Source organism: Sciurus vulgaris, assembly GCF_902686455.1.
Source record: "Sciurus vulgaris genome assembly, chromosome: 5".
NCBI classification, from domain to species: Eukaryota; Metazoa; Chordata; class Mammalia; order Rodentia; family Sciuridae; genus Sciurus; species Sciurus vulgaris.
Genome location: NC_136465.1, coordinates 66,256,800 through 66,273,690, shown reverse-complemented (window position 1 = coordinate 66,273,690; position 16,891 = coordinate 66,256,800). Strand labels below are relative to the sequence as shown.

The following is a 16,891-nucleotide window of genomic DNA, read 5'->3' as shown; positions in this document are numbered from 1 at the left end:
CTCAGGTTCTCATCTCCCCCTCTTAAAAGGAGACTCTGGAACTTTCCCTGAACACACACCTAAAGTCATCTCACAGCTGATTTGGGCAACATTTAAGATTTTCAGCCTGAGGTTGGGGTTGTAGTGTGGTTGAGTTTGCCCAGCATGCAGGAGGCCCTGGGTTCCAGCCCAGCATCACCAAAAAAAAAAAAAAAAAAAAAATTCACATTCTTAGTGAACACTAGTTTTTACTTAATTTTTCTCTTATTATGAACTATTTTGTATGTGCAAATATGTAGAGCAGATATGTGAGGCATAAAGAAAAATATTCACGTGTAACCAGCACAAGAAACAAGACTTTGGAAGACTTTCATACTCTGTGTATTCTATCCCTTCTCAAAAGAATCTGAGTTCTGATTTGCATTTTTCATATCTTAACTTTTCCTTACAAGTAATTTTCTTCCTGGCTTTACACCACCACGGTGGCTTCTTTGCACAAGCACCAAGTTTGGGCAGCATAGGATGGAGTAGGCTCCAGAACAATCAGAATCTTGCAGATCTGCAGGGGTTAGGGACGCACCTTCAAGGGGAGTGGCCCCTGCAACTCCATGCTGGTGGGGCTGGAAAGACGGCAGGGCTCTGACTGCGGCTGGATTGTGCCTTCCAGTGTGGGACCCCAACATATCAGCAAGGATGAAGAGTTTTAGGAAAGAAAATGGGGTTGTTCCTTAAGTGGATCCCCCTCGTGCCTCTTTATGGCCTGGATCTGTAATGATCTCCACATGAACTGTGGCCGACCATCCAAATCCACAGGTGAATGACTTATGGAGCTGGGTACGGTGGTGCATGGCTGTAATTTCAGGAACTCCAGAGGCTGAGGCAGGAGGATGGCAGGTTTGAGGCCAGCCTCAGCAATTTAGCAAGACCGGTCTCAACATAAAAATATTAAAAGATAAAAAGGACTGGGTGTATAGCTCAGTGGAAAAGTGTCCCTGGGTTTGATCCCCAGTACCAAAAATAAAATGAATAGAATAGCTCATAGAAATGTGTTGTTGGAAGAAGGCTACTCAGTTAAAAAAAAAAAAAAAAAAAAAAGTATCAGCCTGACTGGGTACAGAGTATGAGTGCCTTTGGAGTCCCCGAGAGCAGAGAACACGGGAGACCACAGCTGGTGTCAGCCAACTGTGGTCACAAGTGCAGACATGACCACACTGCCCAGGTGTCTCTACCATGTACCTGCTGTATGGCCTTGGGCAAGTCATTTGACCTTGTGCCCCACTGTCCTCTCTATGGACAGAGCTGTCATGAAAATGGAGGAAATAATGAATGCAAAATGCTAGTAGGGAGCAACTCCCTTTTTCAGCTTTAGAATTTCCAACATTCGCTCTGTCAAATAAGAAAACAAAAAGCAAAAGCATCATTTATTTTCCCTATACCATCGTAAAATAATATGAGCAGTAGGAAAGTTGTAATTTTAGAATGAAGAACAGTCTAACTTGAACTATCTTTTATGTTCTTGGTGTCTTCAGCAAGAGTTTTCTCAATGGAGAAGTATTGGGCTTTCTGTATGGTGTAATTTCTGAAGCTCTGAGTTAGAGATGGTGCCAAGAGAAGCATAACAGAAGTCAAGAAAGGCGAGGAGACAACAGAGAGTAACAAGTGGGAGATTTAGAGCCAGACAGACCATCCTTGCTTAAAATCCCACTGCTTACTGGCTGTGTGGCATTAAGCTGGTCCCTTAACCTTTCTGAGCCTGTCTGCCCAGGTATAAAATGGAGATACCTACTCCATGATTTTGCAAGGAGAGTACAAGAAGCCTCCAGCACCTGTTTGATGCTCAGTAAAGGTAGGTTTCCTTCCCTAACTTAGGCCTGTCATGCCTCCTCAGTTCCAGGTTCATGAGTTGATTGCTCTCTGGAGAGGGGTGACCTTGCATCCTCTGCTGTGGCCCTTCACAGAGCTGATTATGGTGGTCTACACAAGCCCGGTGTACACAGCCATCCCAGGGTAGGGGACTAGCCTTTGCCTGGGTATTTTGTATTCTTGTGGCTATAAAGTCCCTTGTTCCATTCTCCTCCTGTTCCAACCCAGGTCAATCCTACCTCTCCCCCGCACAGGGGATGTTTCTTTGGTCCTGAGTTATTTCCAGGGAAGGACATTGCCTCACAAGCTCAATTTCACCACATGGTCTCTGATGGCCCTACAGGTGCCTATAGAAGTCACATATGTGCTTGCTGAAAGCAGGAGCCTTATGACCCAAGAAAAGGAAACTGAGGAATTCTGGACATTATCTAGTTACTATGGAATAAGATTCTCTGCCTATGTCCTTTTGGCTTTCCTGCATGAAGTCCTTTCTGATGTCTAGCCTCAATCTCTCTTGCTGCAGTAGAAAACGCAAGCTGACGATAACAAATTGGCCACACTCTTTCCCACATGCCTTGAGATGACATGGGTTATATCTGAAAGTGTACAGGAGGAAGGGATGGTGCTAGGCTGCTGCAGCATATGGAACAATGTAACATCTGTTCACTGTCTCTGCAAGACATACTGGTTTTGGTAAGAAGCCTCAGAGATCCAAGGTTGGGGAGTAGACCATGGAGGAGGGCAGAGGGCAGTGCCGCGCCGTAAACCTTTTCCTGCCAGGGTCCAACTGTCTCCTCTCAGGTGAGCAGACAAACTGCTGCCAGCAAGAAGACTTCCCCGGTAAGATGCCTGTTCTTAATCTCATTCCAGCCTCCTGGTGACAGCCTCGTGCTGAGTGATGTCTAGAAAATCTTCCTGAGCTGCTGGCCTGACTTGATTGACATTCATCTGGGCCGTTAGCTGCTTTGATCTCTGCCCCAAATTGGTCCCTCAGTTCTGAGTCAGTTTCTCTCTCTCTCCCTCTCCCTCTCGCTCTCTCTCCAGCCAATACTCCATGTCACAGGCAGGGCTTGAATGGACATATCTGAAGACTGCTTCTTCTGCTCCTGTCATCCCAAAGGAGGGACCTTACCCTCTCTGAAGGGCACAGCTCAGTGACTTTTACGGTTTGGATCTTGAGTGTCTCCCGAGGGCCCTTTTATTGAAGGCTTGGACCCCAGCTGATGACTCTATTGGGAGCTGGTGGCACCTTCAGGAGGTGGGGCCTTATGGGAGGTGTGGAGGCTCATGGGGGGTGTGCCTGTGAGAGGCTACTGGGGCCCTAGCCCCTTCCTCTCTCTCTTTGCTTCCTGGACACCTGAAGTGAACAGCTCTACTCCACCACCCACTCCCGCCATGTTATTTAGTCTCTCCACAGGCCCAAAGCAATAGGGCCAAGTAAGCACAGGCTGAAACCTCTGAAGCCATTAGCTGAAATAAACCTTCCCTCTTTTTAAGTTGATTATCTCAGGATTTTTTGTTACAGACATGGAAAGCTGTAAACATGAACAACATATAAGGTAGTGAGTGAGTCCTTTTCTGCTCACCACTGGGTGTTTCTCTGAAATAGTTGGTTCTTTCTAAGAATGAACCCTGGGCTCATCCCTGATTTCTTCCTTTCTGCTCTTAAAAATCCGACTTTTTTCTTTCTTTTTTTTTTTTTTCTTTTTCTTTTTTTGTGGTGCTGGGGAAGAGCCCAGGGCCTTGCACACACCATACAAGTGAACGATCTACCTCTGAGTTATACCTCCAGCCCCTGAAATTTCAGCTTTAAAATAGTTAGGCACACACCTCTTAGTGCAAAATGAGAATTTTACCCTTAAACACTGAGTGGCAAGTGCTGTTGTTATTCCCACTTTACAGATGGGAAAACTGAGGAACAGAAAGCCTAAATAACTTACCCAAGGGTAGAGTTTGTCAGTGGCCAAGCCAGAACTTGAATTTGGGTTTGAATTACACCAGTCACTCTCCGACCGCTTCCTCACTTTCTTTCCCTTTCCTTTCCGGAAGGGAATCCACAAAAACCCAGGAGAAGAGAGGAAGGGACTCTTGTGTTTTTGAATTCTTTAGCCATCAGTAAACACATGTATCCAGTTCTCTTGGATAATTTCTCATTAGGAATTAGTAAATTAATACTAATAAGATATATCAGTCTCTTATGAATTTGTTTCTGGTAAGTCGGTTTCCCTGAAGTCTGAGAACCTCAGGATAAGCCTAATTCATTTTCCAAACCTTCAAGGCTTTAGCATAGACACAAAACATGGTGACCACACCAGGATTGTCATTCTGGTTGGCTCATGGCACCTGGGACTTGGCTGAGGTGACACCCTCCAACAGAAACAAGAAAGAAGCTTAAAGGTCACCACTCAGTTGCTACTCTCACTTCAGATAGGCTTGGGTCTCAGTCTCTGCCAGCTTCTACCTTTGTGACCTTGAGCCAGTGGCCCATCTTCACTGGGCGTTTCCTTAGCTGTTAAGTGGACAATAATTTTCTCACAAGGTCAGAAGGTGAGGATCCTTGGGGTGAGAATCAGGTGAGGGGTGGGAGGAATTTTGTAATCAGGAAGAGTCTATATAGGTACTACTTATTAGGGTCAGGGCTGACTTTCCCCTTACTCCTCCTTCGTGTCCCATGATGTCTGTTCTTGGAGTGAAAGAATGTGTATCCAAGTCCAGGACAAGTGCTGAGAGCTGCCAGCATGGAGGCAGGGAGTAGTTCCTCCCTGGGGCCCTTGGAAGGCACATCTTAATACCTAGGCTGCACTGCTCCAGATGTGTGGGGGAGAGGACCAACAAGGGGTTACCAGTGAGTGGGCTGTGAAAGAATGAGTGAGATAACATTTTCTCTCCTCTTAAATATGTCCTTTTGATAATGCAGCCACATCAATGATTATAGCATCTCAATTCACAATAGCTAAACTATGGAAGGTGCCCTTCAGCAGATGAATGGATCAAAAAAAGTGGTGTATGTATATATATATATATATATATATATATATATATATATATAATGGAATATTACTCAGTCTTAAAGGAGAATGAAGTGATGGCATTTGCTGGCAAATGGATGGAGCTGGAGAGTACCATGCTAAGTTCCCTTAAAGCCAATCCCCCCAAACCAAAAGCTGAATGTTTCCTCTGATATGTGGATGCTAATTCACAACAGGGAGGTGGGGCTAGGAAGAATAGAGTTACTTTAGATTAGTTAGAGGGGTTTTAAGGGAGGGAAGGATAGTAGAATGAATCAGACATTATTACCCCGTGTACATATATAACTATACGACAAGTGGGATTCTATATCATGTATAACCAGGAGAATGAGAAATTATACTCCATTATATATGATGTATCAAAGTGCATTCTACTGTCCTGTATAACTAATTAAAACAAATTTAAAAATTTTTTTCGTTTTGAGCCAGTGGTGGTGCAGGCCTATAATCCCAGCAGCTCGGGAGGCTGAGGCAGGAGGATTGTGATTTCAAAGCCAGTCTCCACAACTTAGGGAGGCCTTAAGTAACTCAACAAGACCCTGTATCTACATAAAATACAAAAAAGGGCTGGGGATGTGCTTCAGTGGTTAAGCACCCTCGGGTTCAACTCCTGGTACCAAAACAAAAAACAAAAAACAAAACAAAACCAATTTCATTTGTATTATAAGAGCAGTGTTTAAACAATATGTGAAATATAGAAAGAAAATCCCTGTGTACTGCGTGACTGAATGCCGCCCTTTCCTTGCATGGGCTCAGGGCATCCAGAGTTCCAGGGCTGGATTTCTCACTGGCCTCCTGGCCTGTCATTGTGCTGTGTAACTGCTCCTAGTCTCTGAACGCGTGGGCCCACCTCTGGCCAAGGCAGAGCGCCTTCTGAAGTGAATTGCTGCTGGGTCGCCTTGAGAATCAGATAGTGCACCCGCATGTCATACTGAGGAAACTGAGGCCTCGAGAAGGGGTGTCTTGTCTGGTCCAGGAGCCCACGTTCTCTTCTGGCCTGCAGTTCCCTAGCTGCAAAACTGTGGCCAGCTCCCTTCTGGAGGGGTCCTCTGGCTCTGGCACATCAGGTGCTTCCGTCCGTGAACCCGCTCTCTATTTCCTCCTGCTGGAGGCAGCAGCACTCTCCGGGCTTTCTTCATAGACAGCTCTTTCCTGTTTGTTTTTTTAATTATTATGAAAGAAATCTCTAGAACCCTCCTTTCTTAAACCATTCCAAGGCCCCTCAAAGGCAGTCAAGTCCTTAAGAACACCTGATGGGATTAAGTCTCCTGTGCCACAAATATTCTCTTTTTTCCCCCTCTTGGTTTGATGAAATGAATTTTTAAGTTTTTAAAATATTTTTGGTCACACATTAGATACACTTATATAATTAGAAATGATTTTCATGGTCAGGTTATTTGTTATAAGTGAATGGGTAAAGAGGGCCTTTCAGAAGAGAAAACAAAACAAAAGCACAGGAAATCAATCATAGGGTTAGAAATTTTCTATTCCTGCAAAAAGAGGTTTCTCTTTCTGGGAGTGAGAAAAGAATATCGAGAAATTCAAACAAGATTTTTCAGTAAATAAAACAAAAACAGGTTTTCCCAGAAAACTGAACAAAAGTGCATTAGCCACTACCATAGCACAGAGAGAGCAAGATATTACTCGTGGTAGCTTTCATCTTGTTGTTCTGGAAGTATAATCTTCAGTTATGTTTATTTTCTTTAATTAATAAAACCTAGAATTGGTTTTCTTTTTTTGTTCCTAAAAATATTCCCCTGGGTCATTTCTCTCTTCAGCTTGGCTGCTCTGATGAGTCTGGGAACAGCCTCATGGGACAGGGTAGAGAGGGAGAAGGAAAAGCCCCATATGCTTGAACCCCTCCCTGTTCTCATCTGCCTGGGTTGACTATGGCCTGCAAAGGACAGACACTTGGTTCAAATGTAGCTCTGCTCTTTACCAGCTATGTGGCCCTCAGAGAAGGCATTCATCCTGTCTCATCCTCAGTTTCCTTGTCTGTAAAATGAGAATAATAACATTTCACAAGCTACTCCTGAGGGTTAAGTGAAATAATACTTGCATAGCACAGATCAAGGACTGAATATATAATAGCTTGTATTCTCTTTCCCCTCATGGTAGGATACACAAATAGAAATGTAGAGTTAGAAGGAATTATCTAGTCTTCTCTAATCACACTGTAAAAGTAGCCCTTCCTTAACATGGTATGGTCCCCAGCATGGACAGGTTAAGTCTACTAAATACCCTTAGTAGACAGCCTAGGTCACATGAACAAGCTAGACCTAAAAGATGTCTCAAGACCTGGGAGGGAAAATTGTACAAGGAAATTGGTCTGGACAGAGTTTGCTGTAAACTTAAGTTTCACATCCAGCTAAGGGGAGCCAGGAGATTAGGAGATCTGGAAGCCAAGCCATGACAAGACATAGCTGTCCTAACAGGATAAGCATCCCTAATCTCAAAATCTGAAATCCAAAATGCTTGGAAATCTGAAGCTTTTTGGACACAAAAATGATGTCATGTGTGAAAAATTCCACATCATGAAACTTTGTTTCATGTACAAAATTATTAAAAATATTGTATAAAATTACCCTCAGGCTGTGTGCATAAGAAGTATATGAAATATAAATGAATTCTGTGTTTAGACTTGGGTCTCATTCTCAACATATCTCATTAGGTATATAAAAATTATTCCCTTAATTCCCCAAATTCCAAAATCCCAAACATTTCTGGTCCCAAACATTTCAGATAAGGAACACTGAACCTGTACTCTCTATTATGTTTTAATAACCTCTCCAAAATTCCAAGCACTTCACACTTATTTTGGTTTTTATGTCTAGCAGGGAAGACATAGATGGGGCAAAAGGCACAGAGGGAGAGTGACAGGTAACACAGTTCCTCAGGGACAGGGAACAGATTTCATTAGCTCTAGGAAACTGTTCTGCCCCCTTTTGTGTGGTCACCTCAGGCCCGGAGCCCAGTGGAGAGATCCTCAGAAGGCCGTAGAAGAAGGAGCAGGCCGGCTCCCTGTACTGCCTCCCCTGCCAGGCCAGCTTTGCTCTGTCTGGCATGGAGCTGGAGCAGGGATCCTCCATCCCTGGCAAGCATCTCCCAGCAATGACAGGGCACCATGGGCATCTTCACAGCCTCCTGGTTCAGTCACAACCTCCCAGCCTCTCCAAAGGAGACAAACACTTCCCCTGGCCTCCCCTGCCACTGGACTCCTTCCTAATGTGAGGATGTAAAGACTCCAGAACCCTAGGGCCAGGCAGGCTGGGGAGCCTGCTTCTCAGGCCCTTTGAAGGAAGCTAAGGGCTTTTCCATGCTCCTCTAGGGAAGAGACGTGGGATCAGGTTGGAGCCACCCACTTGGCCACTCTACTCCAGGGTGAAGTGGGTTTCCCAGCAGCCTCCAAGCCTCAGAGTGACTAATGGAGCAGGCAGGTGACGCAGAAGCGCCCCAGCCCAGCTGTTTGAGGACTAAACTGTATCGATTGAGAATTTAATTGCTCCGTAATCGCTGAGTAAACACTGGCTGGTCCATTGATCATGCTTCAGGCCCATCGCAGCCAGCGGGGTGAGTCAAGGAGAGGAGAGGAGGGATGAATGCTCTGGCCATGCTAATGCCGGGCTCTCCGACAGCCATTCTTGGAAGGATGCCCTTTCCTTAAGGGTATCAAGTGGCTGCAGCCGCCAGCAGAGCCTGGAGCCACACTGCAGACATCACTCTGCCGGCTGGTTAGCAGGCGAGGATGTGAGCTGGGTGTGCCACTAGGGCCAGTGGGGGCCCAAGAGGAACTGTTCAAGCCAGAGTTCTCCAAACTGATAAAGTATACTAAGTGGAAAATGCAGACCACAAAATCTTTTTTTTTTGTTTAAGTGCTGGGAAAATGTAAAACCCAATGCATAGAAAAATAAAACACTGAAAGTTTGCATCCTCAAATATTAACTGTAGTTAATTCTATATGAATGGAGTCAATTTTTATTTTCCTCTTTATATTTTTGTGTTTTCCACATTTCCAACAACTAGCATGTTTAACTAATAATCAGAGGAAATAGATGTTATCTGAAACCAAAAGAAATGGCCGGAAGGATTTCTCTTGAGCTCTTAAAAAATATCCAACAGCAGCTCTGCAGAAAGAGGTTGCATTTTGAAATTAGATCTGGGTTCAACTTCCAGCTCCAGATCCGATTAGCAGTGGTCCCTCTGTCAAGATACCCAGCGTCTCTCCATCCCACATCTCTTATCTGTACAGTAGAATCACATCTATCTCACAGAATGAAGGGAGATAAAATATGGAGGGTGCTTAGCACAGCGATCCTGGCATGCTCAATACATATTAGTGTCTCTTCCATTCTGGAGGAAGGGTGGGGAATGAAAGGAAAAAGCTAGCACCAGAAGGAAGGGAGCTAGACCCTCAGCCTCCGGGTCTCCTCTTTCTCCCCAGACTAGGGGTTAGTTGCTCTGTGTGCTCCCTGGCGCCTCCCCTGCCCCGCCCCCTCCTCCTGCCGCCTCCTCCCACTACTCTAATAGAAGCCAATCTTCCTCATCTCAGCCCCATTACCACCCACGGAGACAAATGGGCTGCAATTCTGCTGGATGCTGGGAGGCGGCTGGCCAGCTCCCTGGTCATTGTTCTGAATGTCACTGAGAGCCTGAAAGGGAGGGGAGCCTGCAGTATCAAAAGTAGGGCTGCAATTACAAGCCTATTCAATTCCCCAGAATAAAGCCCTGTCATTAGCTATCACCAGGGGAGGAGGTGCAGAAGGGGACCCACTAGCTCCCCAACCCCTGGGGAGAAAGAACCTGGCAGGCGGTTTCTGCCCCCTGGCCTGCTGCAAGGGGTCCCATCTCCCAGCTCCCACCTGAGGGATAATTACTCTGCAGTCATGGGTTGTTTGCAGGGGTGTATGGGGAACCAGGCTCAATGGAGCCCATGATAATCCTACCTGGTGGTCCAGCCTCAAAGCCAGTCATCAGCCCACAAATGCTCTGTTGTACCTGATGCCCACCTTCGGCCTCCCCTTCCAGACTTGCTCAGTTTCCCATGCCAGGGACATCTCTCCCTGGCAGATAAAGAGTTTCTTCTGAATCAACCCCCAACTGCTGCTCAGCAGGTTGCTGGGGAAGACTGTCCCATACTCCCTAGCCTCCCTAGCCACCCTAGCCTCCACTAGGTTGAGACTTCTCTGCCTCTTTGGGAGCATGAGGGTCTCTCTAGGTTCCGGTGTCTTTCCTCCATGCTGAGGGTAAAGCAGCTCATCAGATAGGTAAGCTATTCCCAAGGGATAACACAGCCTAAAGTGGGGGCAGGGAGGGGACAGATACCTGGGTAAACTTGCACTGACCTTAGCCTTAACCAGCGTGCAGAGGAAGAGAAAGTGAAAGCGCTCCCCTGACTGCCTGAATCCACATAGCAAAGGCCCTGAGATCTGATTGATTGGTTTGGGATTCCCTATAGTGGTCTACTGTAGAGATCAATTGGTTTATCCCTAGAAATCCTCAGAGGAGGCTATGACCCAGCTGGAGGTTGGCTGAGCTGGTAGGAAACTAGAATGACTGGTAGGAGAAGCCTGGCTTGTCTCACGATTCTAGGGGATGCCGAGAGGGCTCTGTGACCCACTTATACTTGCTTTAGCACCCCACCGTCTTGATGAACTCCTTGGGGAAGTTTGGACCACCCTGTCTGGAGGTGGGACACCTGGTACAGGACAAGGGAGAAAGGGTGGTGAAGGGTCATTGATAGGGTTGGGAGCAGGGATGGAGCAGGAGTCTGATGGGAGAAAACTTTCCTTAGGATGGAATTCCCCCAGAGAAGCCAAGAATAGACAGACCAACTGACACACGTGCTGTTGGGTTGTTCAGAAAACGTCCAGGGGTCCTCTTCCCAAGAAGGGAAGAAACTGACATCAGACAGACAGACAGACAGACAGACAGACAGACAGACAAAAACAGTTTCTAGGAAACTACAAACCAGACAGACAAACAAGACGACTTGGAATAACTGGGAACCAGAAACAGCAGTTAAAGCCCTGGGTCATCTTGAGGGCTGGTATAACTGCCCCACATAGAGGGGAGGGCTGCAGTGGGCAGGGCTTACAGGCCCTTCCATGAACAATCCAGAGCATCTCCCACCTCCCCAGGTCCTTTGCCAGAGCCCCTCCAGCCCCCAACCTCAGTGTCTGCACATCTAAGGGGAAGACAAACAAAGAACCTTTTGGGAACTAAGGTAATAGATTTCCTAGCATCCACCCCAAACTTTTGGAGTGTCTCCAAAGGGCAGCACTTCTCCCCTGCCTATCCCCATATGCCTACCTTTTCCAAGGCTGCAGGCAGGTAGAGGAAGCTGGCACATGGAAGAACTGGAAGGGTAGGAGTGAACTGGAGAAAGGACCATGACAAACTCAAGGGAGGCTCTCTGTTGCTTGCCTCTGCCCAGGCCGAGCTTCCGGAGGGTGGAAGGTATTCAATCTCACTGAAGCCTGGGGCTTCCTTAGCATCAAGAAAATGTTCATTGAGTTGAGTTAAACTGATGGGGCAGGGGGTGGGTTGGGGGGCAAACTCCTCCTCCTCTGCCAAGGAAGTAAATTTTTAGGAAGGAGACTTAGGCCACGTGTCTGAGCAGTGACAGCCCACAGGAAGGAGCCAGGGCCCTTCTGCCTCTTCCTCCCATGCCACCCTCCTGCCAGAGCTCCACTCTTTGTCTTTGTTCCTCTTCTCTTCTACTATTTCATTCTCCCACTTCTCTTCTTCCCTCTAATTTCCAGGTGAGTCATTTTTACTAGATGGGGGCTTCCCAAGGATCCAAGTGGGTGGGACTTGTTTATCTTCATGTCCCTGGGTTTGACCCAAAACTTGACCAGGAGACTACCCAAAGCATTGGCACAGCATCTGGTCCTTCCCTTTGGCCTCCCATCCTCCAACTTGGTTAGTCTCAGGGAGTCCCATCTCTTCCTCAGTCTTAGATTTAAGGACTCTAAATGTATGCCCCCTCTTTTTGGGCCCACCTCCCATAGTCCCTGTCAGAGTCCTGTCTCTTTCTCTGACCTTCGCTGATTTCCCCTTGAGGGGGATGTGTCTCTTCCATCCTGGAGGAAGAGTGAATTTCAGGGGAGTCAGTGTCTGTACCCCAGGGCCAACAGTACCACTTCTGATAACTTTCTAGTTATTTCCTATGGAATAAAGAGGGAGAGATCATAGACTTACTGAATCTTAAACATGAAAATGGTGAGAACATCAGGAGCTAAATGCTCTAAGTTCAAGGGCAGGCTCTAAGTTCCTGGGGACAAGACCCTGAGTCTTCTGACCCTGACCTTCCTCTCACATAATATAGAGACAATAACCTGCCTTGTCTGACCTCACTGGGCCACTGGGAGGTCAGTTAGTTTCTATGTAAATGCTACTTTCTTGATAGGCCAGCCAGCCCTCTCCCCGCAACACTACACAGACGAGGAAACCCAGGGGAGTTAAATAACTTGCCCAAAGTCATTCCTGCATCAGGAAGCTGGTAACAGGGCCCATTTCAGGCCAGAATCCAAGCAAAGTAAAGAACAAGTCAAGGAAAAAGAAATGAGGCAGAAAAACTCGTGAAGAAGAGACGAAAACAAAGCAAGAAGGACTGAGAGTAGATCAAGGTGCCATGGAAAGGGACACTGACTTGGGCAGAGAAAAAGGGAGATAGAGAAACACGAGGATGGAAAGTTAGGAGCGTGGAGGGAGGACAGGGCATGAGGGCATGATGAGCTAGCAGAGTGCTACAGAGAAGGGAGGCAGGAGACAGAGGAGAACAATGACCCAGAAAAAATGAAGACCAGAGCTCCGGGTAGTGACACCAGCCCTGCCTCACCAACACTCCCCTTTCCTTCCCGTTGTTGGCTAACTCCCTGAGGGTTGAGAAATCCCTAAAATTAAAGTCAGTGACCTTGGCTCCTTTGTGGAAGGAGAAAGATTAAAAAAAAAGATGAAATCTTTGCTCTAGAGGATGGGCAGGTGCTGTCAATGGGTAGAGCACCCACTACGTCCAGACTCACTGTCATGTGAAGTACATATCTATATATAAAATCAAAGTCCGATCCCTTGATGTTTAGCAAAATTGTATTTTATAACAACGTGTTTAGAAGGAAGGAGCATAGGTTTGGAATTTGAACGGCAGGACATAATGATCCTACAAGTTGGGAATGGCTCTTCTGGGTTCAGGGGATAAAAGGAGATGTGGAAAGATAGGGAAAGAGATAAAAACAAACAAACAAAATCACACAAGACTCAAGAGGAGGCCAAATAGCACAGTGCTGTGTGCTCTGCTCTGAGAGGAAGGGAGATGGGGGTGGGGAAGGGAAGAAGGGCCACTACGTCCCACCTTTGGGAGGCCAGGTCAGAGCAGGAGGGCTTCTGCTCGGCATCAGCAGCTGGGCAGCAGAATTGATGCAGCACGGTCGCATTCCTGTGGGCAGAGCAGAGGGAGAAGGTCAGAGCAGAACCAAGACAGGCTGAATCCCTAGACATTCCTGCCTGCAACCCTTGCTGCTCCCTGTTCCTGGCTTTTGAGCCCCTGTGTAATACTGAGGTGGCCAAACGCTGCTCTGGGGAAATGTTGGCATTGACTCTATCCATCCAAGTCTTTTTCAATCACTCACAGGCCCTACTCAAATGCCAACTCCATGCAGAGTCTCCCTGACCTCCCTGGTCAACCTACTCAGCCTCATCCCATGCCTCCATCCCTGTGGTCAGCTCCTATCCCTGAATTTTCTATGTGCCTTGCTTGATCTTTTCTCATAGTTCTTATGACCCTGTTCCCTGCTAAGTTCTTAAGTCTATTCACCCAGAATGCACAGATTCATATGCAAAGGTGCACAGCAGCACTCAGAGCCCTTTGTTGCGTGTGGGAATGTCCAACGTGTTGATGGGGGATTTGTTTGATGTAGATGGGAAAGGCAACCCAGGAGATGGAAATTCTTGTTTAGTACCATCTCTAAACCTGGCCAGTTGTGTGATATGAATTCACCTTTTCTGGTTCTCAATATATTTACTATTGAATTCAGAGAGTTGAACTCTCTGAAGTGGTTCTCAGCCCTAGCTGCATAAGACTCACCAGGAGATTTTTAAAAAATAATTTTCCAGTGTTTTTCAGGGATTCTGAATCACGTAGTCTGGCAGGGGTCCAGGGCACCAGGACTTTTTATAAACTCCCAGATGATTCTAAAGGCAGCCAATATTGAGAGGCACTAGATTAGATAATTTTCCAAGGTCTCTTCTATTTCTGAAATGCTGTGATTCTGATATGCACGTTAAGCCAACTTGGGTGTTAATGTTGGAATCACTGCTGGATAAAGTTCCATTGACCTGTCACCTTTTCTTCTTTACTAAATGGTTGCTGTCCTGGGTGTTATGGAGTCAGAGAGTATGAGGTCCGGAAGGATTCCCAAAGATCATCTGAAAGGGGTTTTCAGACTTCCTTAAGACTTTAGAACACTTTATCCAAATCAGATCTTCATTGAAAGCCTATTTTGTAAAACAACAAATGCAGAATCGCTCCATGGTTGGGGAACAGGGAACCTGACACCCTACCCTCAACCCCAATTTTGATAGCTGCCTCCTAGGTACCTTCTAGCCCCTAGACTCCGAGATTGGAAACACTGAGTTTGGCTATCCTACTGGAAGAAAGTAACATTGGCGCATACCTCAATTCGACAAAGTAAATTGCAGAGACAGTGTGTTTAAATAAAAAAAAAAAGCAAGAAAAATTTCAGAAGGAAATTTAGGACTACAGTGTATGCATTGGGGAGATTTTAAGAACAAAACAGGAATCTGAAAAGTCATTAAGAAAGATACACATATCTAGCCCAGGACAGTGGTACATGCCTGTAATCCCACCTACGCAGGAGGCTGAGGCAGGAGGATGGCAAGTTTGAAGCCAGCTTCAGCAACATTGCAAGACCATGCCTCAAAATGAATAAAAAGGACTGGTGGTATTGGTCAGTGGTACAATGCTGACCTAGCATATGTGAGGCCCTGGGTTCCATTCCCAGTACTACACACACACACACACACACACACACACACACACACACACACATCAAAGAAAAAAGACACACATATCTGACTAGATAGAATGAGAACGTGTTGTATGGAAAAAGATTCCCTACTAAGTCAAATGAAAAATAATAGACTAGAAAAATATATTTGCATTACATCCCAGAGAAGACAAGTTAAACGTACATGGAGCTCCAACACATCCATAATGCAAAGACAAACCCAGGAGAAAACAAAATGAGCAAAGGGTGTGAATAGCTATGGATAGAAGAGGAAATCCAGAATGCCAATAAACATATGGAAAGATGCTCCAGGTTGCTAGTAAACAGGAAAATGCAAATTAAAGCAGCACTGAGATGCCATTGCTCATCAAGCAGGCTGGCAAACATTAAAAAGTCTGCTCATCAGTGCTGGTGAGGATGTGGGGAGACAGGGGCTTTCCTGCACAACTTGCATAGGTGTGAATTTTTACACTGGTTTTGGGGAATTAAAAAAGACACATGTCTTCTTTTTTTTTTTAAGAAAATTACTTTTTAGTTGTGGGTAGACACAATACCTTTATTTTATGTAGTACAGAGGATTGAACCCAGTGCCTTACCCATGCTAGGTGAGCCCTCTACCACTGAGCCACAACCCCAGCCCAGGACACATGTCTTCTGATCCAGCAATTCTGCTTATGGTATTTCATACTTGTAGAAATGCAAGTATCTGTTCCTAAATGTATTATTATTCAAAATGTTTAGGACAGCATTTTTTTTTAACTTGGGAAAAAAGAAACAGCTAGAAAAAACACAAGTGCCCATCAATCATAGAATGATTGAATAAATCGCAATAGCTTCATCCTATGGAATTACACACCTATCAAAGAGCATCAGTTACCATTGTATCTTGGCCTGAATGGATTTCTACAACATATGGCTAAATGAGAAAAGCAGTTTGCAGAGAAATGTATATAGCATGGTCTCAATTTTATAAAATAAACAATGACCCCTCTCCCCTCAAATGTGAATTCTATGTGCTATATGGGTACTATATCAGTACACTATATTTTATGAGTGCAAACTAAACTGTGAGCTTTGCTTATTGCAGCAGTAGGAGAGTGGGGAATAAAAGGAGGTTGAGGTAGGAAAAGCAAAAGGAAAAACAGTGTTTTGTGTAATGATAACTGAAAATGTTAAATGTAAATTTGTATTTATGAAATACATTAAAATTGAATATGTACTTGGACAAGAACTAGAAAGCATCAGAAACCAACACAAATATTGATGTCATTTCAGGATGGGATCATGAGCAATTTTTATCTTGGAATTTTTTAATTTAATAGATTATTTGGATTCTTGATTATATGTAATCTATAGACCATAGATTAATCACTAATACAATTCATATGAAATTTCAAAAGAGCAAGAGCTGGGGATGTGGCTCAGTGGTAGAGCATGTGCTCAGTATGCATCAAGCCCTGAATTCCATCCCCAGCACTACACACACACACACACACACACACAAATAATAATAAAAAGGCATTAAAAATAACTGATTCTGATCCCTCATTTTATAGATGAGAAAACTGAGGTCTGGTGTGATGAAGTAATATGCCTAGAATGCCTAGAGTGTCTACTAGTCCATCCTTGGTCAGTCTTCCAGCATCCCCCATCTCCCTTTTCCGGCCCTGGTTTCCTAGGGCAAATCAGAAACCTTGGAGGATTGTCTGGAACTAAAAGGTCTTGTGATAGCACCCAAGGCTTTCTGACCTGAGGAAAAGGGGAAGAAGAGAGGAGGAGACAGGGGCAAGAACCAGAAGAGCTCAGAGCCCAAACAATGGAGGAGCAGATGAACCCTGATATGTGAATAAAGCCCCACTATACCTTACCCGTACCCCTAGTTCCAGTCCACCAGCTGTCCCTGTATCCAGGACAGGTCTGGAATTCCTGACAAAAGTCATCAAGAGTACAGACAAACACAGCTGTTTTGCCAGTCACAGCGCTGATAGCACAGAG

At 45.5% G+C, this 16,891-nt stretch overlaps 1 protein-coding gene across 7 annotated transcripts in view; it reads right to left on the bottom strand.

Moving 5' to 3' along the window:
* The window catches only part of IQSEC3 (IQ motif and Sec7 domain ArfGEF 3), a 105,602-nt gene that overhangs the window by 59,746 nt on the left and 28,965 nt on the right, over window positions 1-16,891 (bottom strand). For all 7 annotated transcript variants that reach the window (XM_079141975.1, XM_079141970.1, XM_079141971.1 and 4 more), the window contains exon 2: window positions 13,222-13,305. In XM_079141975.1, coding sequence (XP_078998101.1) covers window positions 13,222-13,305 — 84 coding nt within the window. The remainder of the gene's footprint in view (window positions 1-13,221; window positions 13,306-16,891) is intronic.